This window comes from Protopterus annectens, chromosome 4.part1 (assembly GCF_019279795.1).
Source record: "Protopterus annectens isolate FY-2018-M chromosome 4.part1, PAN1.0, whole genome shotgun sequence".
NCBI classification, from domain to species: domain Eukaryota; kingdom Metazoa; phylum Chordata; order Ceratodontiformes; family Protopteridae; genus Protopterus; species Protopterus annectens.
In genome coordinates, this window is record NC_056734.1 from 645,615,372 (window position 1) to 645,643,232 (window position 27,861).

Sequence of the window (27,861 nt, forward strand, 5' to 3'; positions counted from 1 at the left end):
TATCTACATGTGCACATGCAGTTGTGTGATTCTTTATGCTAGTAGCGTCCAAACACCCTTTTCTACATTGAAATACAGATTCAACTGTTATTCTAAGACAATATACTACACAACACTACAGTCATACTCAACAATTAATCACTTTGGACAAAACAGATATGCACATATTTAATTGCAACAACTGATTGAGTAGCCTGGATGAAGTATTCTTACACAGTGAGCAACTTAAGAAACTATCAGCAGTCATGCCTTTTTTTTTAATATTTGCTTATCATCGCACATAAAGGAGCCTGAAAAAATACATACCTCCTTATCCCTATAGAAAAGCCTCAAACTAGCATGTCATCAAGAGAAAACAGCATCCTGCATTCAGGCCAGATCCAGTGAAAACAATGTGCTACTGAATGCTTTCAGGGATTTCAGCATATTCTGCACAGTGGTGTAGGATATTCCTTCTTCCATATCATTTTATTCCAGCAGAAATGAATGGAGTTCCTTTCACAGCACAGCAACAGCACACAGTGGCAAATAATGCTTTGGAAAGTGAGCTCCACTCCTATGCTTTCTTGCACAAGCAGTTGTCTCCCTAGGCTGTGATGCTCCAAAAACTGCAAATTAGCCAAAAGCACAGTCATCGACCTTCTTCCATTGAAAAGCATGAACCACCAATGTTTAGTCAATGTCTGAAGTCAACCATTTTGCAGTACATAGATACATAGAGCTATAATTTATATATGTCTTTTTTGTATTTAATAAAAAATTACATTACTTTGCAGAAAATGCAAGCAAACAAATTAATCTGTACAATGTCTTCAATATGAAGATATAGTGAATTTGGGATCCACTCTGAGCAAAAACAGTGGTCCTTTGGCAGTGATGCTGCGTTATTATATCACGTTATGTAGCCAATCAACTTCAAGAAATATTCAAGCAGTAACAGAAAAAAAAGATCCAGCAAATTACTGGCTACTTTCAAGCTTTATATGTGCAGCTCCTATTGAAAAGGTCAGCGATATCCACCTTTTCTCTTGCTTTCACTTCTCAGGGACTGAATGACACTTTGGTCTCCCAAACTCCATTGATTAAGATCTTTGTTCACTTAATGATTGAGTCACATGGCACTGAGTATGTTTGGCTAATGAGCAGGAATGGTGAAATTCCCTCCAGAAAAAGGAGAGTCGCTAATCACAGAGTCAGCTGGGACTGTGGCCTGTTCATTCTTCTGAGCATTCTCAGATGTACACCACAGTCCCCCTGCCCCCAACACCACTGAAGGCAAATTGTCATGCGATGGGAGTTGGTGACTGACTCATCTGTACCCTCATGGACTGAATGCTGTTCATGATCTTCTTCTGATGTCCAGCCAGTGTGACACCTATTCTCAAGAGGTCCCTGTAAAGAAGCAACAAAAGATATATGTATTATTTATTTTTTTAAATAGGTAAATAGACTGCATGTATATTTCCATCCATCCATCCATCCATCCATCCATCCATCCATCCATCCATCCATCCATCCATTCATCCATCCATTCATTCATTCATTCATTCATCCATTCATCCAACCATCCATCCATTCATCCATCCATTCATCCATCCATCCATCCATCCATCCATCCATCCATCCATCCATCCATCCATCCATTCATTCATCCATCCATCCATCCATCCATCCATCCATCCATCCATCCATCCATCCATTCATCCATCCATCCATTCATCCATTCATCCAACCATAATCCTTTTCCCATTTATACACATGGGGGTCAGGAAGTCACTTCAACAGAGAGAATCAACTTGAGCCAAGGTTCATTGCACCAGGTGGCTAGCCCAACCACGGCTGTTTTTCCATACCACACACTCACACCTATGGCCAGTTAAAAAATGTCAAATCCCCCTACTATGTCTGAGGAAACTGAAGCACCTGGAGGAAACCCACATGAGCACAGGAGGAACATTCAGACTCAGATGGCACCCCAGCTGAGAATCAAACTGGCGAGCTTCTTGCTGTGAGGTGAGAAGCCTATCCTTGCATCACTGAGCCACCCTTATGTATCAGTGAAGTAGTAGAACAAAAGTATATTAGATATATATTGAATGAATACTTTACCTCAAGTCTCAAATAAGGAACAGTAGAGCAAGATTCATACTGGGCAGGAGCTAAAACACAATGGGAAGAAGTAGAAAAGAAACCAGCTCAAATAAGGTAAGATAAAAAATTGTGACCAGATGGGCTGCCTCCCAGGATCCTACAAAATCTGTCCAGTACAGTGCAAATCTCTTGCTAAAGAGCTTCAACAGAACACTGACTAGTGTGAAGGTGCCTTAGGACTGAAACATGACAAAAACACTACAGTTTTGCAAGGGATGGATTAAGAAATTATGAGGAACTACAGATTAATTAGCCTAAAAGCAGTAGCAGAGAAATTCATAGACAACAACTAACATGGGCAAAAAGCTAGAAGGAGATATCAGCAAGAAGGATCTATCAGTCGAACCTCATCCAGTTTTATGACACAGCTGCAGGTTACATTGACAATGGTGAAAAAGTAAGTGACACAGGTCGCATAGGTGGCTATATAGGCAACACCAGAGGTGGAAAACACGACTGAGACTAGGACTCAGACTGCAACAGCTGGGGAGGCAGGACTGACACTGAGGGTTTGGACTGCAATGGCAGAGGGTCACAAGTGAGGATTTAGACTGCAGAAACAGCTGGGGACAGGACTGACACTGAGGATCTTGACTGTAGTGACTGGGGACAGGACTAAGAGTGAGAGTCTGGACTGCAGCACTGCTGGAGGTTAACACACAAATGGCTGTGGTAAGAAGCTCATTGTTATGAATGAATATAATAACTGCTGGAGTATTGTAGGGCTAGGTCTTGGTCCATTGTTCTTCTACGTGTTCATTTCAAACATGTAAACAGGAAACAACAACAGTATCAGCTTATTTGCAGATACCAAAAAGATAGATGCAGCAGTTGAAGATGGGAGTGTTAGGATTGTCCAGATAAACAGAAGTATGGCATCGATACTCACTGCAGATACATTCAAAGGACTGCATTTGTACCACAACAGTTCTGATATTATATATGAGCTGTGCTGAGTGCAGCCAATGGCAACAGATGATGGAAAGGATATGTGGGTGTTTATCACACCTAAACCACATACACGGAGAAGCACCAAAAGCCCCTAGCAAAAGCAAAGATGCAAAATTGCTTCTGATTTCTAGGTCCTGCTTAGATCAAACCCTGAGTACTGTGTACAGCTATAAAGGCCATACAAAAAAAGGAAATTAGGCTGCTAAAAGAAGTCCAAAGTAAAGCCACAAGAACAGAGTCTGGTATGATCAGCAGGGTTCAGGATTTTAGACTATTTTAGGGGATATTACAATGGTACACAACATCCTGCTGTTGAAATGTGAAAGGGTCTGCTTGAACAGGATGTACAGAGGGTAATGCAAATACAACTGTAAACTGAAGGGACTAACAATTGTTAATTCTGCAAAAGTACTTACTCACCTCGGTGGACCTATGAATGAGCTACCAGAAGAAGACCAAGCAGAGAATCCATGGAACATTCAAATGGGAAGGACACATGCAGAAAAAGGGGCAAGAAGTAAAGAATAGTTTGGAAAGATGAAATGTAGAATGTTAAATTCACCAAAAAAGGCAGCATAAATGTGCTAAAATTTCCTCTTAAATTCAAACTATAATGTTAAGTCAGGTCTACAGTTTTGTAGTTCAGTGCTTTAACTGTCATATTACTCATACTCGCAGCTTGTTGGTGTGATGAACGACACCCTGCAAAAATCAGTCATGTTTGAGCAACTGCAACAGTATGGCATTCACAATACATATTGAAAACTTTTCATGGATAAAATCATGTGTTGATGCTACAGTAGTTAGAGCATACTGTTTATTGCAGCATCTGTGTACAGGTTAAAGCATAACAGCTCGGCAGTGATTCACATATCGATAATATGCACTAGCAATACAGAACAGGCTGAGAATGAAGAATGAAAATACAATATCTATTGCAGTGACAGAGGCTGTGTACAACAAAGAGCTATGTTTGATTATCTGTCATTACATCAGCCTGTGCATTTTTCACTATGATGCTATGGTGATAAACCTCTTGAGCTATTCTATCAGTGTTGAGATTGTTACCATGGAAACCCCTTGATGAAAGCACATTTATGACAAATGTTTCAGACTGCCCTCTATCACTGTATGGTAGATGACAACATGCTGTATGTCATATATAAGACTTATTATTGCATTACAAGTGGCAGTCTTTGCCTCAGTTCATTTGCATATGTATTCAGGGTGTGTCTGCATATAAGTATATACAAGTGCATGCTTTAGTACAGATATAGCATACAGCAACAGAAAGAAATGACAATACTGTATGTATGTAGGTCTGCATGTGTTTGTGTATGTGTCTATGTATATGTACATGTGTATATGCATGTCTGCATGTGTTTGTGTACATGTGTCTGTGTATATGTACATGCGTATATGCATGTTAATGTGCACGTGTGTTGACGTGTCTGTATGGATCTACACATTCAGCTGCACAGAACAGTGTCTGTGTACATGTAACTGGATTTCTACAACTACAAGGTATGCATACATATACATTTGCACATAAGTATACACCATGCTGCATAAGAAAAGGCAAGGCCATTGTGGTATGACATTCATATATGCATGTGCTTTGGTTTAAAGAATGCAGGTTTACACATTTATAAGTCTAGTGGCTTTCCTAAAAAATGACAGACTGTAACCCGATGAACAACAAGTCAATGAGTTAAAACCTCATTGACTTTACTACTCCTTGACTATCTCTACCATTGTTTTAATGGAAGAGTGAATGCATTCTTATTGTCATCCTTAATGGATGTTTCTCTTTTCTCTATGATTGTACAAGCATAGACATACTACATATAAAAAAGAGAGTGTAAATGGTGAAGTCCTCCACATGGGAAATATAGGAGTACTCCATATAAAAAAAAAAAAAAAAAAAAAAAAAAGATTTTGCATTTTTGCTATGAAGTGACTAGTCAACCAGATGTACTAAACTAATTGGTTTTGTTAGGGGGTTGGGAGTCAAGGCTATTAAGGGAAGCTATGTCTAGACATTATGTTTGATTATTATGTAAACGTGCAGGCCAACACATGCATGTCTATTAACAGTAAGAGAAACTGTAAGAAGGCTGATTATGAACATTTATATTTATATCTGCAAGAAGGATTGTAGGGATGTAAGTAAATTCGCACCTGTGTACATCAAAGATATAAGTGAATTCACACATGTGTACCTATGCAATGATTTGTGCATGTGCAGTGGTGTACTTGCATGTGTTTATGTACGCGTGTGTCTGTGTCCATAAGTAGAAAGATGAGTGTGTTTGTGTACACATAAATAATTAGGGTTGTACTGTGGTTAAGACATGGCATCTGTAGGCAAGTAGTGTTACATTAGAGAAAATTTGTAAGTATAATCCAGTACATAAAGCTTTTTATGACTGCAGGGGGGTCTTTGCATATGCCATCACAGAGATTTTTACATGATGAAGGGATATGTGCAAGTGAAAGTACATATATCTGTGCCTGACAGCAGAAACTTCACATGACTGAAACTCATTTGACTGAGACCATAAGACTGAAATTTCAAAAAACTGAAAAATCACTTGACTGAAACCCATAATACTGAAATCTTACAATGTTAAATTTAAACATAATGAATTGTAAAGTGGACAATATAAAACTAGAATACGTGGAGGGCTACATTGCCCAGATCCCCCATTCTGGGGGGCTGTGCCTCCCACACCCCCCCTAACTACATATACTAACTCCAGGACTGCACTGCAGTATGGAAAAGGGCATATACCTTTTCCCCACTGTAGTACGATCTTTGAGTTAGTATATATAGTTGGGGGGTGGGGGGCATAGCTCCCCAGCTATTCTGGCTTTATATCGTCCACTTTACAATTCAATATGTTGAAATTTAGCATTGTAAGATTTCAGTATTATGGGTTCAATCAAGTGATTTTTCAGTATTTTGAAATGTAAGTCTTATGGTCTTAGTCAAATAGGATTCAGCCAAATGAAGTTTCTATTATCTGATAGATCCATATATATATATATATATATATATATATATATATATATATATATATACGGGTCTACTTCATTTGATCGAAAGACTATTTGACCTAAACCCATTTGATCGAAATTTCATTTGATCAAAGGGGATTTGTCCACCTCCCCAATGTCGTGCGACCCTGCAGTTGGTATATATATATATATATATATATATATATATATATATATATATAGTAAGGGGGGTGTGGGGGGTGAAGCCCCCCACCTAGTTTCCTTTAAAAGAAGAAAATAACACAAAAAGTACAGATTTTAAATCTGTGCCCCCCCACACCCTCCCTAACTATATATACCAACTCCAGGGTTGCACGACATTGGGAAGGGGGACAAATCCCTGTTATCTGCCTTGAATACTGGTTTTCGATCAAATGAAATTTCGATCAAATGGGTTTTGGTCAAATGGTCTTTTGATCAAATGAAGTAGACCCATATATACACACATATGTGTAAACACACACACATGTTCACAAAGTGGGGTGTATATGTGCATGACAGTAGGATTGATTCAATGTATGAATAGGCGAGGTATATCCATATGCTAGTTCATTGAGTTATGTAAGATAGTAGACTATGAATGTGATAATACCAAATGCTAATCATGTTGGTGGTACATACAGCTATTCATGCCTGAAGGTTGCATGTCTATGCAAATACATGCAGTCATACATAAGGTATACCTCTCAACTTCTTTGCTTTAGAATTCTGGGTAAAACCAAAAATAATTGGTGGCAAAGAGCCAAAATCAAGGATAGAGTTTAAATACGGTTCTTATAAACTTAAAAAGTTCAGTTTTGCATTAGCATGAATTTTTCTGAAGGATATGAAGTCCGAAACTCAACTGTCTGCTGTTTTGTAGTGACTGCATTACTCAGTGATTTGGCAGAAAAACACAGATTTTATGAGGATCGGATCAAAAATATGAGACAAAAATCTGGACATTTTTGAAAGGTACAAATTATGAGACAGTTTATGCAATGTGCCTGTATATAGAGTTGTGCATGCAGGAAGACCGAAATATATGCCTGTGCCCATGTGTTTTTTCTGACTTAAGTGAAAAATGTACCAAATTAGTGGTACTACCATACTTACTCTGAGGTGATCTGTGTTACCAGCTGAAGTGAGGTGAAACCAGCACTTAAGAAACTGTCCCTGTACTGTCCCATCTTTATGGCAGTCAGCCAGTCTTCTACTGAGGTAACAGTGGTAAAGTCAGGAACGGAACGATCCAAGAGAGGCTGGGAAGGCCTGTAATGACAAAACATGAATTCTAAATCCAAGGGACAGACTGTTTCTAACTTTAAAAGAATAAATGTATGAAACATGTCAAAAAAGAAAACGGGTGACACCATTATTGGCTGTGAAAGAATGTGAATATCTTCCATGTTATTTTGTGAAATATTCCTACAATCAACACAGTTATACAGAAGTCTAAATGCCAGGGAACTTATTTCAGCAGGTCAGCAGGATACCTTGTAGAACCATTAACTTCCCCTACACACACACAGACACACACACACACATATCTATATCTATATCTATATCTATATATCTATATCTAGTTATCTAGCTGTAGATATATATATATATATATATATATATATATATATATATATATATATATATATATATATATATATATATATATATATATACAATGACAAGTCCAAGCCCAAAAAAAAGCAGAAAGAATGAATCAACCTCATTATCAAACCACAACATCTGTGGGTAAATTCTGTGACACTAACATCCAGTCATGGATTATTGCTTAATTGCTTAATTGTAGCATATTTCATCCAGATAATTACAATTAATAGTAATTAACAGTATTTGGCAAACAGTCCAATAGAACAGTCAGAGAATGGTGTTTTCTTTATTTGGGTATTTATTTATTTATTTATTTATTTATTTATTTATTTATTTATTTTTATGTTGGTTTGTTAATTTGGTGGTTCATTGGGCACAGCACATTTTAAGTGACGGTCCAGGGAAAAAAGCTCCAGAATACAAGACAATTTACAGAAATATTAAGGACTATGGTTGACAGTTAAAATACAATTTACCAACTACACACTGGTTAAGAAAATATAAAACATCATCAAAAAACAGGGCAGGTTAGATACAAGTAGCACATACATATTATCAATCCAAGCTAGACTCATTTTAATAGAAAGGTAGAAGGAGCGACTTCAACATATTCAAAACAAAGAGCCAAAACACTGCATAAGTAAGGATGACAAAATGATCAAATCACCAAATTAGGGGGAAAACCTAGGGAGGAAGGGGAACGAAAACACAAAAAAAAAAACAAAAAGAAGTAAATTGAGAAGAGGGTAGTTCAAAACTAGAGCAGATATGGCTGATCGAGGAGACAACTGAGAGAACAATGGAGGTAAGTACAGACAGGGATACAAAGGGAGGGACTAGCTTGAAGAGAAAATGTAAGCAAGAAAAATAAAAGTATATTCTACCAGTGTAAGCAAGAGAAATAAAAGTAGGTTCTACAGTGTAGAAAGAGGATAAATTGGCAATGTAGAGAAAGATAATCAACTGGAATGAAAGAAGAGGAGGAAAATGTTTAGTTGTACAGGATAAGATTCTATCACTGTTGGACACTGTAAGCAAAGCTAGGCAATTAATGAATTAAAGGGCTGAGAAGAAGAAGCAGTAGATGGGTAGACAAAAGAACTACAACTCCAAAGTTTGGAAGTTGATACCTAAGCACAGCTTTAATGCTTATTATGAAACGCATCTAACTACTCAACAGGTTGGGGTGGTACAATGGTTAAGATGGTCACCTCTGAGGCACAAGGTACAGGACTTGATTCTCAACTTTGAAGGGAAAATTGACAAGGCATAAAATGGCCCACAAAGGCAGCTACCCTAGTACTTATCTATAAACCTATGAACAAAACATGTGAGGAACCTACTTCCATAGGATAGCCCCACACAGACAGAGAATAACCACCTACCCTAAGTGCAGAAAGATTTGACTTGAACTAAAGAATGCATCTTCAAACCATAGACTCTGAGAAGTGTAAGTCAAAGTAAAGTGTTATCTAAAGCTGGACATTTGAGGGCATTTATTAGCCTACAAGGAATTCTTAGATGGGTTTGGGATGGAGGCAGATCAAATCGATTGATAATTAATATAAGAGTAGCATATAAAGGAATACAAAGTTAGTGAAATTGACTTACTGTCTTACTCTTAACAAGCTGAAAGCACTTACATTCCTATATAATGTGCTTAGCATCTTCATGAGCCATAATATGTGCCAGACTGTTTATAAAATCAAATTCAATCATTAGATGCTGGTGTATGCTGAATATTAAGATTAATCATCTTCAATCATTAATCACTTAAACACTAATCATCTTCAATCATTAATCAAATTAAACACTAGTTACATTAGTTAATTAAACACTAGTCATCTTCAATCATTAATCACTTAAACACTAGTCACTGATCACATATGTATATGCGAACATTTTGAGGGGGTGTTTGTTACTGTCTTACTCATTGTAGGGTGAAAAAGAAAGTGCAGCTTAATGTTTAAACTAAGGATTGTGGCTTAACTGCTATGTCTTGGGTTATGTAACACTGATTATATTCTATATTGACTACTCTCTTGTCCTCATACCTACCCTTGCACTCCATTTCACAGCCTCACTCTTCTCCCTGTATGAACTTCCTACCAATACTCACAACCTTCCTCTTTCTCTTCCTTTTTAGCCTGGAAGCCCAGCGCTGCTAATCGGGTTGTCCCCCCCTCTGCTGTAAGACTTCCCACAAGTATCTTGTTTTTTCAGAAGCTACAATGCAGTCTACTAAACTGTGGACACCTGGACGCATCCCTCAAACCTCTCAGTATTGGCTACAGCTGATAATCTTTGAGACTCGCTGTATGTGTCTCTATTTTTTTTAAATTTGCTACAACCATTTCTGAACCGGGCCAGCACACTCGCGGAACTTACCTATGCCGTTTTATCTCCCACATAGAATAATTTCTTGCTTAACCTTAAAGTTGAGGTCTTTCCTCCCTTACGCCACTAGATGGCAACATAATACAGTGACTGATTTGCTTTAGTCTGCTGAGCTTTGTTCTGGATCTCTGCTTAACTAACGTATTTAATAACCTAATTTATCTACTAAAAATGTGTATAGCAGACTCTGATTTCAAGAGTAAGGGATAGCTGGATTTGTATAAATTAAGCCATAAACACCCATAATAATGTGTTCTTTATCTGCCTGAGATACATTGGTGATAAGCTTCCTGGAAGGCCTGATTGACTCCACACAATCTACTGACTGGTTCTGCCCCACTTTGCTCCCCTACTCTACCCCCATATCCCACCCACCCCATTGCTCTTACACTTATACCTCCCTAAGTCATCCTATCCCTTGTAACTGTTAATTGATATAACTCTGTCTCATCCCTCCTTAATTACTTTATCTATTACCTCTCTCTTAATTGAAATAACCACCTCAGCCCTCCCATCTTACTTTATCTATTACGTCTCTCCTAACACCTACCTCTTACTTATACAGTTAACTACTCCGCTCAGGAAAACTATACCTTCCCTATATTTTAACTTGTTTTTACTTATTAACTCTATCTCCTTAGGGCTTTATAACTCTTCTTAGCAATATGTCTCTTATAACTAAAACTATCCTAACCAAACTAATATTCATATACATATGTTTTCTAGGCTTAACCATGATCTATCTCCTTACTTCCTATCAAAAAGCTAATTATTTCCACTTTAGTTACTGTCGCAGACAAACAGCCATCCAATATCCTATCCAAACACATGCTCATTTAAACATTACATGTACCCCCAACTACCTACTAGCCAAATACCATCGACTTACACACATTAGCTTCAACAATCCAAATATAAGGAGAATAAAATATCTAACCAGCTTCTCGTGCAAACCATCATTAGAACTAAAAACTCCAACCCTTAGTGATGGTGACATCCACCCCAAGCCAGGACCAACTAATGACTCCACTGACATAACTTATAATATCATAAACTCTACCCTCCCAACACTAACCACTGTTTCCAATGCCTTACTTATAGGACATCTTAATATCTGAAGTATTAACAATAAGATTGCCCATTTCCATGCCCTCCTTGATACTCACTCCTTTGACATCTTCTGTCTTACTGAAACTAGGCTGAAACCTGGTACTAAAGACAATGCAATACTTCCCCCTGGCTATGACATATTGAGAATGGACCGCATAAAGTGGAGGAGTAGCACTTCTGTTTAAAAATGGACTAAAAATCTCCTCTCTACCTTATAAACCACTAAAAGATAGTAAGGCTGAAATCCTTATTTCTAAACTACAACTAAACCGTAATAAATCCATCTATATCATCTGTATCTACCTACCTCATGGCAATAATCATACCACAATTGAGAATATCCTAAGTTGGGTATCTTCTACCTACCCACAAGAAACAATCGTATTAGGAGACTTTAATTGTGACTGGTCTTCTGTCAATACAAATAATCCTTCCTCACATATTAATCTTCATGGCTTTACTCAGACAATCAATAACCCCACAAGAATCAATAAACCCAACAACAAAGAAAGCATTTTAGATTGGATTCTTTCTAACAAACAGCAACAAACATATACAGTAGGAACTTTGCCTGATGATGTAAGCGATCATACCTTAACTTACATCATAAGACAAAAGAGTGACATTAATTATATCCCTACCTATAGGATCTCAATTAGCAATAAACACTTTAACCCATTATTATTCCAAAATGAACTAAAGGCCTGTAACTGGAATTTTCTAAAAATCCTAACCCTTGAAGAAGTTATCAAATATTTCATTACCAAATTCCTATCAATCCTTGACCAACATGCTCCAACATGATCTATCAGAGTTAAATCTAAACCTGCCCCCTGGCTGTCCAAAGAGACAAGACAAAAAATACTACTTAGGAATAAATCTTGGGCTAAATGGAGAACTACCAAAACTACCTCAGACCAACAAGCCTTTAGACAGTTAAGAAATAGTACTAAAAAAGCCATTTTTATAGATAAAAATAACTACTACTGTAAACTACAGCAAACTCACCATGACAACCCCAAAATGTTCTGGTCAACCTTAAATTCATTCCTACACCCTGGCCACTCTAGTACACCTTCCCCTTTAGGGGCTGAAAAGAATACCTCACATCAAACTGCTAATGCCTTTAATTCCTTTTTCACTGACACCATCAATTCACTAGCTAGTCACCTCCCAATAGACAAGTCTATCCTTCCCACCTGTACATCTGCAAATCTCCCTACATTCCAAATACAACCCATCTCAACTACTTATATCCTAAAACTCATCCAAAAACTTAAACCTTGTACCCCATCTGCTGATTAGTTACCATATGAATACCTTCAAAAAGCAGCTGAAGCAGTTGCCTATCCCATATCCATCCTTATAAATAGAACCATCATTGAAGGAACCATCCCTGCTATCTGGAAAATCTCCCACATAATCCCTTTACATAAAGGAAGTAACTCCAATGAGTATTCTAACTACAGGCCTATAGCACTCTTATCACCCTTAGCAAAAATTATGGACAAATGTATTCACCATCAGCTAATGCACCACGTAACTCAATATAACTTACTAGCTAACTGCCAACATGGCTTTAGGCCATTTCATAGCACAACCACAACTCTCCTATCTTTTACTGAGTGTATCAATAGAAACCGCAATAATAGTATCCTCTCATCAGCACTCTTTATAGACCTGTCAAAAGCCTTTGACATGGTAAACCACAACTTGCTCATAAAAACCCTTGAATCTCTTTCTCTAGATGCCAAAGCTGTTCAATGGTTCACTTCCTACCTTAGTAACAGGCAACAGGCAGTTCTCTGGGAAAACACACTTTCATCCCTTCTGCCAGTCTCTGTTGGGGTCCCACAGGGCTCCATCCTAGGACCTCTCCTCTTCTCTTTATTCATAAATGACTTACATGCAGCAATACCTCAAGCTACATGCATTCAATATGCAGACGACTCTACACTTATATGCTCTGTTAACACCTCCTATGAACTACAAACTCTAACACAGAATGTATTTAGCACAGTTGAGGCATGGTTCTTGAAACATTGCCTCCTTTTGAATGCCAAAAAAAACAAACTCCTGCTCTTCAGGCCTAATAGTAAGTCCCCCCACATAGACTTATCTATTAAATCCAACAATGGCATACATATATCCCCTGACTCTACCACTAAGCTGTTAGGTATTATAATTGACAACAGCCTCACTTTTGATAATCACATTAATAACACTATTAAAACTGTAAATAGAAAACTTGGCTCCTTCTATAGAATTAAAACCTTTTTAACTCCAAACGCCAAAATTACACTTGCTCACTCTCATTTTATTTCCACTCTTCTTTATGCTTCACCCATATACACTAACCTAAAGAAAAATAATCTCACTAAACTAGCAAATGCATATAATAGCATTGCTAGATTTGCTACTGGAAACCCATTTAGCACTCACCACTGTCAGAATCTACAACAACTAGACTGGCTAGAACTAAAAAATAAGCTATTACTCTCCCAACTTACCTTTGTTCATAGGATATTTTACCAACCAAAAAATACCCCTATACTTTCTGTCCTTATTTCTCCCTATTCTAATCTAAATTCATTACGCTTCTCAAACAAACTTCTTGTGAGGTTAACTAAGTCTAACAACATCGCCGGTGACTCACTGTTCTCCAATACCATAGGTAAATACTGGAATCTTCTACCTACTACTCTAATTTCTATTCCTTCACCCTTCCTCTTTAAACAAAAGCTCAAACAACATCTTAAAACACTCTGGTTATGCCCATGCATCAATCCCGACTAATCTTATGATTCTACTAATTACTCTTTTTTTAATACCTTCTTTTACCTCTCTCTACTCACTCCCCTTGAGAAGCTAATCTCTAAAACTCCCTTGTTAATAGTCTCTGATATTAATTAATATAGAACTGTTCATGTGTATATATTTACTGAATCAATTATATTCTTCATGAATGTTTTATTAATGTAGAATTCCCCTATCTTGTACTGTAAATAGAATTAGAGTAAGTGTCCTTCCTAGTATATATTCTCAATTAGTATAATCTAGATTGAACCATGTTTTCTGTTTGTATTTTACTAACTACTTACTTTCTTTATGTAAATAATTTGTTTTGTATTAACTTCAATGTGGAGCTTTCCTCCCCGGGCCTCTGCTGAAAATGGAAATGTATCCAGTTGGACTAGCCCGGTAAACAAATGTAAAATAAAAAATAAAAAAAAAATCATGAACTCTATGAATTCTTTGTACTAAAGCATTAGTCCATCCATCCATCCATCCATCCATCCATCCATCCATCCATCCATCCATCCATCCATCCATCCACAAGCCCTTTTCCCATTTTCTGTACATGAGGTTACTTCAACAGTGGCAATCACCTAGAGTCTAGGTTCATACCACCCAGTGGCTAGCCCTGCCACAACTATTCTTCCATACCACACACTCACATGCACACTAACACCTATGGCCAGTTTAGAGGGTCCAGTCCACCTACTGCATGTCTTTGAAATGTGGAAGGAAACCGGAACTCACTGAGGAAACCTACATGAACAAAGGAAGGGCATGCAAACTACACACAGAAAGCACTCCAGAGAAGAATTGAACCAGGGAACTTCTTGCTGTGATGGGACAACATTATCTGTTGCACTACTGTGATACCCTCTGTTCTCTTGGAATTCTAGTTTTTGTAAGAGATCTTTCACCCATGTGAGAGATTCCCGACATGTGAAAAAAAGACTGCAAATATAACGGACTTCTGGAGTTTCCAGTATTGACTACAAACGGAGAAACACACAAACACATACACACCCGCATACACACACACACGCACACACATGCACACACACACACACACACACACACACACACACACACACACACACACACACACACACACACACACACACACACACACACACACACACACACACACACACACACACACACATTTAGAGCTCAATGATGCAGCTAAAGCCTTATCTTTGGAACTTGAGAGGAAAATGGTGCACCTGCAAAAAAATCCATGATGTCAAAGGAAGGACACCAACTCTGAAATCAACCTGAGAATGAGACCAGAAAATTAAGCTTTATGAAACAGCACTACTAACCCTTACAACTAATATTCCATTCATGACATTAGCTGTTTGCTGCTATCTTTATAATATGGGGGTAAGCTGCTCTCTGAATTATGCAAGACCATGCATTTTTTAATAGTACATCATTTAATTCTGAACAATAGTTTGGCATGCAATCTGCAACTGCATAACAAGCATTGCATACTATGAGAATAAACACAGCATAGTTAAATATATGATTTCTTATGCCTGTCATGACTGGATGACAACAGCAAAGCCCAAGTGACCAAACATGGTCAATTAAGTGCAATTCAGTAACTCTACCGAGTCATGGTACAAGTTATTACAACATACTTTATATTCATTTTTTATTTTATATATGTTAAAGAACTTTAGTCTTTTATGCTGCTGTGATATTCTGCAGCTAAGAAACCCAGTTCATAATGTCTCAACTTAAAATGTAATAAAAGTACTACAAAAAAAAAAAAAGAAATGCAGTTCATCTTCTGACTTTGCTGCTCCTAATGAAAAATTCATAGTGCTTGATTTATGCATCTTATAATGCTAAGGGGACTGCTATTCATTTGTATGCAGAAGCTAGAAACTGAAGTGTTACAGACAAAAGACCGTCTCTCTCTCAACTCCTACCCATGTACTTGCAATCTTCAAAAGCAGTGCTCCAAATGTGTTAGTATTGCTGAACATAGCTGCATCCAGCATTACCTAAAAGTCTGCACATCATGACATTTTTAATGTGGAATAAAACTAAAGAGCAGCAGGGTACAAAGAAAACAAGAGTGCTAGAATACTTTGGCATTCCGGTGAGATATTCTCCCACTAGGCCATACAACGCATTCTGTTAAAATGCAGAATTTACAGTTAGCTCTTTCTATATAAACACAAATAAATTATTCATTTATCAATAACTCAAATTTGAGCAAAACTTTGCTAAAGATTTCAGTTCCTTATGGCTGACTACACATCCAGCATATTTTCACATAGGGACTTCATTACAGTTAAGTTTTAATACTTTGAAAATAAAGTATGTCTGCTAAACAAAACAAATTTATGGAAAGAAAGAAAGGATCCTACTTCTTGGATAAAAAATATCAAATATGCTCTTGCCTTATCAGTTGATGTAGTACACACTTCTGCTTAATGTATCCTTAGACTGGGTTCATCATTTCCACAAATCATAATGTCTGGTCTTGCATAATTCAGTCAGTATCTTACCCATATATTATAAAGACAGCCACAAAAGCACAGTCTGATTACAAAAACAAACCTGGTCACTGAGCCCACTATTTACCTCAATCGCTAGCAAGTCCAGTTCCTGTAATGAAGGTTTAATACCTACATTTCCAGTATGCTATACTATACTATGCAGGTATAAACTTACCCAATTTACAGGTAACTGTCACACAACAAAGAGGGAGCCCTCAGACATCAACTGATATGGTAAGAATGTATCTGACTAACACAGGGGACCCTACTTGTTGGATCCTACAACTACCGAGATGAAACCGAGCAGTTTGCCACTGCAGCAAAAATAGCCAAAGAAAAGCATACAACTAAGACTCACATGGTTCAGCCCTAAAGTATAGAACATAAAGATAGACACCCAGCTCCTGGCACTACAGGTTAAGTAATAAGGTTTCATGAAGGTATGCTCCTATGGACAAGTCACCATAACAAAGATGTTTGTAAGGGAACATCCTTAAAGGCACAAGAATGGCAGCCACACCTCTACTCAAGTTGTCATTCCCTGCAGCATATTCCAAATCTTGTATAACACTTGATGACAAAATACAATGCAAATGGCACACCAGATAGAAAGGATTTGTTTACCAAATTTGCGTCCTTCCCTCCCCGGAGCTAAGGAAAAGAGCAGCTGTTGCAATCCAGGCTGGGAAGGACCCTGGATTGTGAAGGGCCCTCTCTGCTCTGATTCCCTTATTTCTGTTTGAACAAAGAAAATATGCAAATGAATGGAATGATTCTGGGAATGCATACAAACCAGTTTTCAGAGGATAAGGGTTTTAACCCTAAGGTACACATCTCATAAATGATCACTTAAGGTTCCCTCAACATGAGGGTCTGCAACTTTCAGAACCTGTGGGCAGAGGTGATGGCCACTAGCAAAAACATTTTCCAAACCATAACTTTTGAACAGTCTTCAAAATGCAAGTTTAAAAAAGTGATGGATAAGTCTGCTGTTCATGAAGTTCACACAGCATGTAGGGGATGGATTTTTCAAAGGACAGCAAAGATGCAGCACTCATTTAAGAAACTCCATTATCAGTTGGTGGGGGGCCAACATTCCTGCCTTCCACAAAGTCATGATGGGCAGAAAGCATCAATACATGTTCCTGGCCATGGAATAAGTGAGGAACAAGTTGTATAGGTGTGTAATAAGTCATGACCACCCACCAAATAACTTACAAAGGCATTAGATGAAATCACTCTGCCCAAGTCTAGAATTGTTACTAAGTTGAGGTACAGGCCTGTAAAGTGGAATACTTCCTTGGATATACTTTTACATGTCAACTGGAAGTCTCAGGAAGATCAAGCCAAGCCTTGAGACAGTTCTGGCTGTATCCAAAGTCACATGTACATCCACGGTTAACACTAGGAGAAACATCTTGAGAACATGAAACTACACACTCTGTAGCCAAGATGTGAAAAGAATTACATTGGTCTTTTTCCCTCAAAATATGCTGGTTGATATTTTCTAATAAATTATGCACACGTGTGAAATGTATGCTTGTCATTATCTTTCAGTATTTATCCATGTCACAATCAATAAGGCATAGGCAGCATTTGGAAGCTAACAATTATTTGGCTCCCTGATGGAGTTTTAACAACAGAAAATAAGCAAGGGAAGTAATTTTATTTTCTTTATTTATGTCTGAACTTATTTTGTAGCCATTTACATCTGACTTCTGCAGTGTCTGTTTTGTTTTTAAATTTAGTTTCTGCTTTGATTTCCTGTTTTGTGAAATCGGTAGGCCTGAAGTTTTTCTCACATACTCACCCATTTCCTGTTGTGTATTTTAAACTTGGTAGCTATTGAGTTACCCACCACTACTCTAAATTTATCTTAGAAGCCCTTCCTCACCTTATCACATCTACTCTTTCTAGTGGGCATTGAAAGATCAAACTGAGAAGGCCTTCCCTTTCAACTCTTAATGCCTGTGTTAGCCTCTATTTCGTATCACCCCACTCACTGATATATTCAGTTTTATTCCATTCTTTTCAAGACTTAGCTTGGGATTAATGATTCCATTTTCCTCCTGGTGAGAGAAGAAGCAGAGGGCCATATTATTATTTCTGAAGACTACTGCCATATTTTCAAATTATTTATTGCATTTTTCTACATTCTTTTCAATATAAAGTGTATTTGCTTTTCCTTGGTCTAGCTGCTGCTACTGTGATTTTAAATTGCCTTTATTGTGTTTGATTTACTGCACTTGCACTGCACTATTTAACTGATCACTACTGTTTTATTGCATTTAAAGAGTTTTTATAGCACTTCTGGTGAAAATATCACCTATCTTCTTTAAGAGTTGCTTTCTAAGCTGTTTGCATTTAAATCACCTTGGTGTAGGGTGCTCTATCCAGGGAATAAGTTGTTTTGTTGTTGCATTGCACTTGATAATTCCTTTTTGCTGTGTTTTTATGTTAAGAGGACCAGATCTTCCATTTTGTGGCAGAAGCTGCTTGCCCAGTCTTGCTGAGTTGAGAAGCACTCCAGAAGAGCTCAAAGTACAGTCACTAATTGGCCAGAGGGCTCAGGAGATAGAGTTTAGTTCCCTTCATCTTGTTACAAATTGGGTGTGTTGATGAGGTTCTGTGCTCTTTTTCACAGAGCTCAGCAATGCTTGGCATATATACCTGTGATCAAGAAGAATTTCCACTATATCCAGTGCCATTCTGGCAAAGATAATTTATTGTATTTGATTTTCTTTACTTGAACTACATTATTGAACTGGTTCCTACTGTTTTATTGCATTTGAAGAGCATGTAAGTAATTTTGGTGTATAAATCACCTGTCCTCTCTTAAGTTTTGCTTTCCAAATTGTTTGCATTTAAATCTCTTGCTGTAGGGTGATCTAGCCAGTGAATACGTTTTTTATTGTTGCATTGCACTTGAGGGTTCCTTTTTGCTGTATTTTGACATTAAGGGTTTCAGATCATCCATCTTGTGGCAGAAGTTGTTTATCTCGTCTTTCTGAGATGGGAAGCATTCTAGAATAGCTCAGAGTGTACTGATTTATTGCCCAGATGGTTGAAGAGTTCAATTTTTGTTCTTTCATGTTGCTATAATTTAGGTGCATTTGCGTGGCTCTGTGCTCATTCCACAGAGCTCCGCAAAGCTTGGCATCCTCGCATGTGATTGAGAAGTGTTTCTGTTGTATATTGCATCATGCAGGCAAAGGTAAGTTACTGGATTTGATTTACTGCACTTGAACTACATTATTGAACTGATCACTACTGTTTTACTGCATTTAAAGACCATTTTAATTACTTTTAATGTACAAATCACCTTCTTCTCTATGTGTTGCATTCCAAACTGCTTGCATTTAAATCTCCTTGTAGGTTGATCTCGCCAGGAAATAAGTTGTTTTGCTGTTGCATTTCACTTGAGGGTTATTTTTTTGCTGTGTTTTTACATTAAGAGGATCAGATTATCCACTTTGTGGCAGAAGGTATTTGCCTGGTCTATCTGAGTTGGTATACATTCCAGAAGAGTTCAAAGTGTAGTCATTTAATGACTAGAGCATTCAGGAGTTAGACTTCCATTTCTTTTCTGTTGCTATAAATTAAGCTCATTTGCATGGAGCTGCTCACTACACAGCAGCAGCTGGCAGAGCCATGTACAGATGCAAATACTTGAATTAATGTTTACTTATATAACTACTGTTAGGATAGTAACCGATAACTTAGCAAGGCATTGCACAGAAGTAAGCTTAGAGCAGCTAGCTTGCGTGTCTAACACCACCAACACCTTATCTTAGCACTATCCAACTCTAGTCCCTAACCATAAAGACCACCGTAGGAGACGTGTCTATATTATAACACCGAAGAGGCGTTTAAGCGAACACCTCTTCACCAACACATAAAGACCGAATGCACTGAAGTGCGAACAGTCAAAACAGCAAATTCTTTCCCTGGGAAAGAATTCATTTGCACAAACATACATACACACACACACACACACACACACACACACACACACACACACACACACACTTACAAACATGACTATGTGGAGGGCTTTGCCCCCCATAGCACCCACACCCCCCTAACTAAATATACCAACTCCGAGATCACACTACAGTAGTGGAGAAAAGGGCAACACTGTGTAGTTGGCCAACTACATCTTTGCCCTGTAAAGTATTCATCGAATCACTTAAATGCTTTTCGATGAATACGTGTCACTCATTTAGTATTCAATATTACGTTTCAAAGTTGTAATATAGACTCTGGGAGACCTCTGTATAACCCAATCCTCAAACCATGATTGTCTACCCTAATACAGGTCAGGACAACAAAATGTTTCCATAACCAGTTTGGTTGATATGTGCATCCTGAGACATCGAGGCAATTGTCTCATGCTCACCTTTTACCCTTTTGATCCTTCAAGAAGCTAACACAGTATGTGACAGATATATATATACAAGTTCCTTGGAGGCAAAAATCTCACTTACAAACAAGGATGCCAAGAACATACAAAGTACATACACTATACACAGTATCCACTACAAATACAGACCCTTTTATGCTGAGGCACTAATAAGCAATATTCCAAAACCTCAAAGACCTCCTAAGTCTACAAAAAGCAAAGCCTACCCACATGCAATGGATCCCCAGGAATGAAGCCCAAAAGGCAAGCAAAGACCTTACCCAGACTCTTTTTTAAACATCTTTATTGAATTAACACTTGTGACACAGGCAAATTTACATTTATATAAAGTAATCAAACTGTATTAAAAAGTTAAAGTTAACAAAGATTATGCTTCACATATATTGCTATATATCATATAACCTAAGCAACATTACATAAATTTTTCAATTCCTGCCCCCCTTTTTTAAACAAGAAACATCTTTGTTAAACCATCACTTACAACATAATCAATCATACAGTTGTATAAATAGGGAACTCCAGTGTACAACTCGCAAATGCTCCACTAGCCTGACTGGACAAGCAGAAGATAATGGTTTGTTGATTATCTGGAGCCAGGATCTGCCAGGTTACATATGTACTCAAGTAAATGTCTTACAGGTACCTGCATTATTCTATCATAGCACATGTAGGTGTGCATAACTTGAAACATACCTCACTGTACTATATGAAGAGAATACTTGTTTCAGATAGGTATGTGCCTTGTATTGAGCAGCGTTTTACCTTCACCGAGGATGATGTGACAGTATGAGCAAAAAATGATTAACTTTAACAATTGACTTACAATTGTTAACTTTAACAACTGGAGTCCTTTAGCATATCTTAGTAAGCTATAAGTCATCATCTATAATCCATTAATTTATACCTAGGCCTGCTGGAGGCACTCATCACCATCCAGCCAAATACCCCATTCTAGGATGATTTCATCTTCTCCTCTATAGACTGGGAAACATATACTGCCTCCAACTTGCAGGAGCAACATTTCCTAGACTTTATTAACACGAATACCCTTGACCAGGTAGTGCAGACTCCAACCAGAGGTTCAAACATACTAGACCTACTGCTCCCCAATATGGCAGAGTACTGTGGCCCCATATCGTGTTCTCACTGATGAAGTCAGATCACAAAGCTGTCTCCTTTAAAATAAAAATTTGCATTGAAAACACAGCAAAATCTGTAACAGTTAGGAAATATTCTAAAGCAAACCACATCCTATTAAGTGACAGTTTTTCAAAATTCAATGCCCCACCTACCCCAAATTCACAGCAACATATGCATAATTGTTCACAGAAACCCTGTACAGACATGTAAATGGCAGCATAGAGGCAATTGTAACTGCAAGACGTATGCCCAAATCAACCCTTTGAAAACAAACTACACTGTTGGTACCCTAACCTTAACATGATATATAGCAAAAGAAAAAAAGTCATGGCCAAAAATTAGAAAGAACAACTCTCATAATGGCAAGAGCTCACTAACTAAACTAAACAGGAAACTAAGAGGACTAATTCAATGCAAAAAGGCCACTTACGAGGTCAAGATATAAATCTATGAGCCTATTATGGTCCATGCAGTGGTGGAAATACAGCTGACAAATAAATTACTTAAAATTGAGTTGAGCTGTAGGTCAACATGAACAGCAAGAGGGCATATAGGAATGGATGGCGAGTACAGCCACCAAAATATTCCACTTATCCTACTTCAACAAGTAGAACAGAGAAAGGAGAAGATTCACCAGGATGGCAAATCTGGGAATGTCTGGGGTCTCACTTAAAAGGAGTCAAGTCCTTAGAAAGTCTGTCAGCTTTTTTAGATAGTGAACCATTGAGATGGTGATACTACTATTTATAACCTGCTGTCTGATGTACATCACTTCCCTGCATGGGGTGTGATTGTTTGCCCTAATGTGTGTTTAGCTACAGTGTGGTAGGTTTGTTTACATTATATTTATTTCAAGTGTGGTATTAGGTTGTCTATATGAGGTGCAGTCTCATTTGTAGTGAAGGTCCAGTGAGAAAAGTTTCACTGTTATATAGAATCTCACAAGGCAGATATTAGTTTTGCCTTAAAGTACATTACATGGATAAAAGACAAGTTCTGCAAATAACAATAAAGATACTGATAACTTGCCATAAATAAGTTCTTCTTTTGACTTGTATGAAGTTAATTACTCTGTAGTAGTCTGAGACAATGCATCAGTAATACATCAGATTGGATAACGTGTAGCATGTTCACCCTAAATGGGTAGAGATGGGTGATTTCAAGACCCATTGCTTTGCAGCTTCTATGTAGGGGTATCACTTTTTTATTTTTATCTTGGTTCCATTTGCTGACACTCCATCAGCTCCTTTATAAGGACATGTAGGTGATCCTGATGGATTGGTCAATGAATAAATGAAGTCACTTTCCACTGCTCTGGACTGACTTACCACGCATCCTGAATAGGGCATAAGGTACATGGTTCATTTCTAAGCTTGGCTCCCTTTGGCAGGATGGGCAGAGCTTTGAACGTTGTCAGAGGTATGCACTTCTATTAGGCAAGACTAAGGTTTGAATGTTGTCAGGTACACACCCCCATCAGGCGAAGCTGAGATATGAACATTGTCAGAGTTACGCAACCCTACCAGGTGAAACTGAGGTGTGAACATTGTCAGAGTTATGCAACTCTATCAGGCAAGACTGAGGTTTGAACATGTCAGAGGTATGCAGTTCCATGGACAGTCAGCCTTAATCTAGAAGATATGCTCTGTCAGTCTGACATCTTCCGTAAGAAGGTAGCTTTGTTGTCAAACAGATCACTTGTTTGTGTCTTTCGGCTTTTCCCGGTTAGGGGTCGCCACAGCGGAACTCCGGTCTGCTAATGATTGGTAGTTGATTTTTACGTGCTGAGTTACCAGCCCTGATGCATAACCTTCAACGAAGGTATGCCCATTCAAGCATGTCTCCACGCAGAAGACGCTCTAGCTGAAAATCGAACCGGACAGTGTCTTACTGTGAGGCGACAACGCTACCGCAGCACCACCACCGCATTTGTCAAACAGATCACTGTGATGGAAAAAACAGCTGACCATGCTTTCTTGGGAGATATGCAGTCTGTGAAGGACAACTTATCTTTCTTTGCACACAGTTTTAACATCATATCTGTGTGAAGTGGCAGCTCATTATTTTACTGATAAGCTTTTGCCACAACTAATCTACACTTCCTCATCCACACTCCCTGGGCTCCACTTGTACTGAGGCTGAGAGCTGATTTTTAGATCGTTAGATGGTGTTTGGAGTTGTCATTTATGATGACTTCATAGCTGCTAATTCAAACATCCCTCTCCTTCCATTCTAATAGCAACTTGTCTGCATGTTCTCGTTCAAGTTGCTTATCAGATTGTGGAACATTGCTTAGAGGGCTGGGGACTTTCCATCTTGGTTAAAAGAGGACTTAGTTATCCTCATAATCAGGAAACTATCATTGGATCCCTGTGTTCTTTATCACTACCTCCCTATACTGAGCAATCTGTTTACAGACACTGTTATAGAAAAAGCTTTCATGTACAGCCGGAATTGTATCGGACAGGGAACAGGCTCATGGAGCCACATCAGTCTAATTTTATCATGCATTATACTACTGAGTCTGCCCTCATCGCGGGGGGGGGGGGTAATGTCCTACTTTATCATTCATTATAATATTGAGACTGGCCACATCAGGGTGGATAATGGCCTATTTTATCATTCATTATAATATTGAGACTGTCCTCATCAGGGTTCTGAGGAAGCCTATATTCAGTAGGTGAAAGCGCTTAACTCTAAATGCTTGCTTTGGCAAGGTAATGTGTTTTCCTGTCTGCATTTAACGAATATTAAAAGTTTTTTTACGGAGACTGCACTGCGTTCCCTCTGTGTACAACGTTGTAACAGGGAAGATAGCGCAGTTGTTGAATTCAACGTTTTTACTTATTCCTCATCAGGGTGGATAATGTCTTATTTTATCATTCATTATAATATTGAGACTGGCCTCATCAGGGTGGATAATGGCCTATTTCTTGCTAGAAATCAATGCTTTTATTCAGACTGTGTCCTCCATGATCTCTCTGCAGTTTCTTGCACTGTTGATCAAAATATTGTGATTGAGCACGCATGTTCTTACCGTGAAATCTCCTATACTGTGCCTCTTAGCCTTCCTGTTGTACCCAGAGAGTCTTTGTAGAACTTACAAATTCTCACTCTCTTAAATGTGCAGTACCTCATGGTCTGATCTTAGGGCCATTGCTTTTCACCTTGTTTCACCTATTACTTAGAGATAATATTAGGAGGACATTGTTCTCTTACTGTTGTCAGGCTGATGATACTCGTCTTTAATGCTCCTTTTCTCAGCTAAGTATGGCAAAGCTGTAATCTTTAGTAGATAATTTTGGACTCATTCATTCCTAGCTTTTTAGTAAAGAGGTTGTATCTCTGCTTGCTACCTTGATGGAACTGCCTATATTTCTGCTTCCACTGTTAATTATTTGTGCTGGCATAAGGCTGGAGTCTGAATCAGACATATGTCACTTTGTATCAGCTCTGTGCTGGCACAGAGACATCAAACCAGGACTATGACCTAGGTGACCCGGGTTCAATTAACGTCTCTCCTTCAAATTTAAGTGCTTATAAATTAATCACAATTATACAACATCTGAAAAGTAAATATTCACAAACAGATAATGAAAATATATATAAAAAAATACTGTAGAAACTAGCTCCCATGGACCAGATCATAGGGGTAGCTTTTGACAGAGTGCATTAAACAATCATTAAACGATCAAACATTGAGATCCGCCTAAAATAAACTAGCAAAAGTTCCAAAGGCACAGCCTGAGAAAATGGGTACCCAATTTGTGAAGGGAAAACATACCAGGATGACAACTGGATTAATAACTTGAGATTAAATAAGAACCATACCTCCACTTCTTTGCTCAACAAGTCTGGACAAGACCAAATTAATGGAAGAAAGGGCCAAAATCAGGGATAAATTTTAAATAACTGCTCTTAAAATCATTGCATTGGAATGTATCTTGTTAAGGATATGAAGTATGAAACTGTCTAGTGACTGCAGTACTTAATGATTTACCAGAAAAACACACATTTTTCAAGGAACAGGGGAAATATATAGACAGTCTGAAAATGTCTGGACAGTTAAGAGGTGTGGAATAAGCAGCCACTGAAAACTCTACTGCACCATCATAATATAATGGCATCTAGCTACCCCAGCACACGCACATCTTTCAGACTTAATCCCATACCGTTCAACATCTTAGTGCAAGAAATCTAGAAAAAGCCTAAATAATGGGGGGGCAGATATTAAATCATGCCTTTATAAATTTGTGTTAACATGCACTTTCTTAAGGATATGAAGTCTGAAACTCAAATGCATGTCATTGTTTAGTGTTTTCAGTCCTCGGTGATTTGCCAGAAAGCCATAAATATGAGGCTAAAATCTGGATAGTTGAGAGGTGTGCATGGAGCACTGTATTATTAAGTGACCTACTCAGAATCCAACAGTAGGCAAGTGGTGGCAGATGGAATCAAACTTTGGCCACAGGAAACAGCTCATTAATAACTCACAGATTTAATCTTCTGGTCTGACTGCCAGACTAATACTGCACCAACTATATTTGGGCTAGCTCAACATTCTGTAATGCCATGTACAGGGCATTATAGTAGTCCAGCCACAAACAGCTGAGAACTTTAAAACAAGACATACATTAATTGAAGGAATAAGATACTAAATTAGGGAGATACTCCTCAAATGGGAATATGGGGTTAGATAATTGTTAAGTCAAAATTACATGTCTTCAACAAAAATTCCATTAGAACCTGAACACGAGTTATGAATCATGGAATGAATGGCCATAGTACTTGTTTCGCTGGTGTTGTTTTTCATCTGATTATTGATCCTCCATTTATGTATGTATTCCATGTCTGAAACAACACAGAATCTTGAGAAAAGGAGAGACAAGCATGCATGTCATCAGCACAAAAATGGCAGTTTAAATTTGTCCTACAATTAACATCTCCTAATATGAGCATGCTTTAAGAGTTCCCTAACATCATATTTATTTGAACTAGTTGTCAGTCACAACCCCTATGAAGTCTCATCTTTTGTCTTAAGCTGATTTTGCTTATTTCACAAGTTAATTTGTAGTTATTTACCTGCTTTTTCATTGTATCTGCTGCTTCTTGGATGTCTGCTGCAGTTGGCATGGAGAGGATAAGGGTACCTACCTTAGGGGCGTGGGCAGATTCAGACTATCCAATGCCACATCTCTTGGAGCACTGACAAAAGGGCAGCCTTAGGGCAGGAGTTTGTATACCTATCTGTGTATTGAGTAGCCTTCATTTGTGGTGCATGGGAGCATGCATTCACATGTCGGAAGGCATAGAAGCCTCTGTGATGATGTGGGTCACATGTCTATCACACAAGTATAGTGGTCAGGGCCTACAAAATATATGCCCATTAGGATGCCAATTAGGGCACAAACAACCCACATGGATACCCAGATGATGGTCCCTCCATTTAGCTTTTGTGCCTGTACTATGTATATTCAGTACGAGAAGCATGAAAAAGCCTAACTCTAATCAGAGAAGGCCTGGTGGTCAGCAGGCACAGGGGGCAAAAAGCATATAAAACATACAGGATGTTGGTGACATTCTCAGTAATCAGCATAGTTTTCAGGATCAGGTGTCATCTGTAGTGAAGACTTCTCACATCCACCATAATTAAAGCACTGATATTTCCTGATGACCTCTCTCTGTTTTGTCTATACCATATTGACTTTTGAATTCCCTTTACCTTGGGTT

The 27,861-nt window shown here is 38.1% G+C and overlaps 1 protein-coding gene across 2 annotated transcripts in view; it reads right to left on the reverse strand.

The window, feature by feature from the left end:
• Nucleotides 1-27,861, reverse strand: part of EPHB1 (EPH receptor B1) — a 1,597,777-nt gene that overhangs the window by 115,548 nt on the left and 1,454,368 nt on the right. For both annotated transcript variants that reach the window (XM_044070446.1, XM_044070447.1), the window contains exons 16-17: nucleotides 7,258-7,413; nucleotides 307-1,392 (exon numbers count right to left, since the gene is read on the reverse strand). In XM_044070446.1, coding sequence (XP_043926381.1) covers nucleotides 1,284-1,392; nucleotides 7,258-7,413 — 265 coding nt within the window. In that variant the 3' untranslated portion in view covers nucleotides 307-1,283. The remainder of the gene's footprint in view (nucleotides 1-306; nucleotides 1,393-7,257; nucleotides 7,414-27,861) is intronic.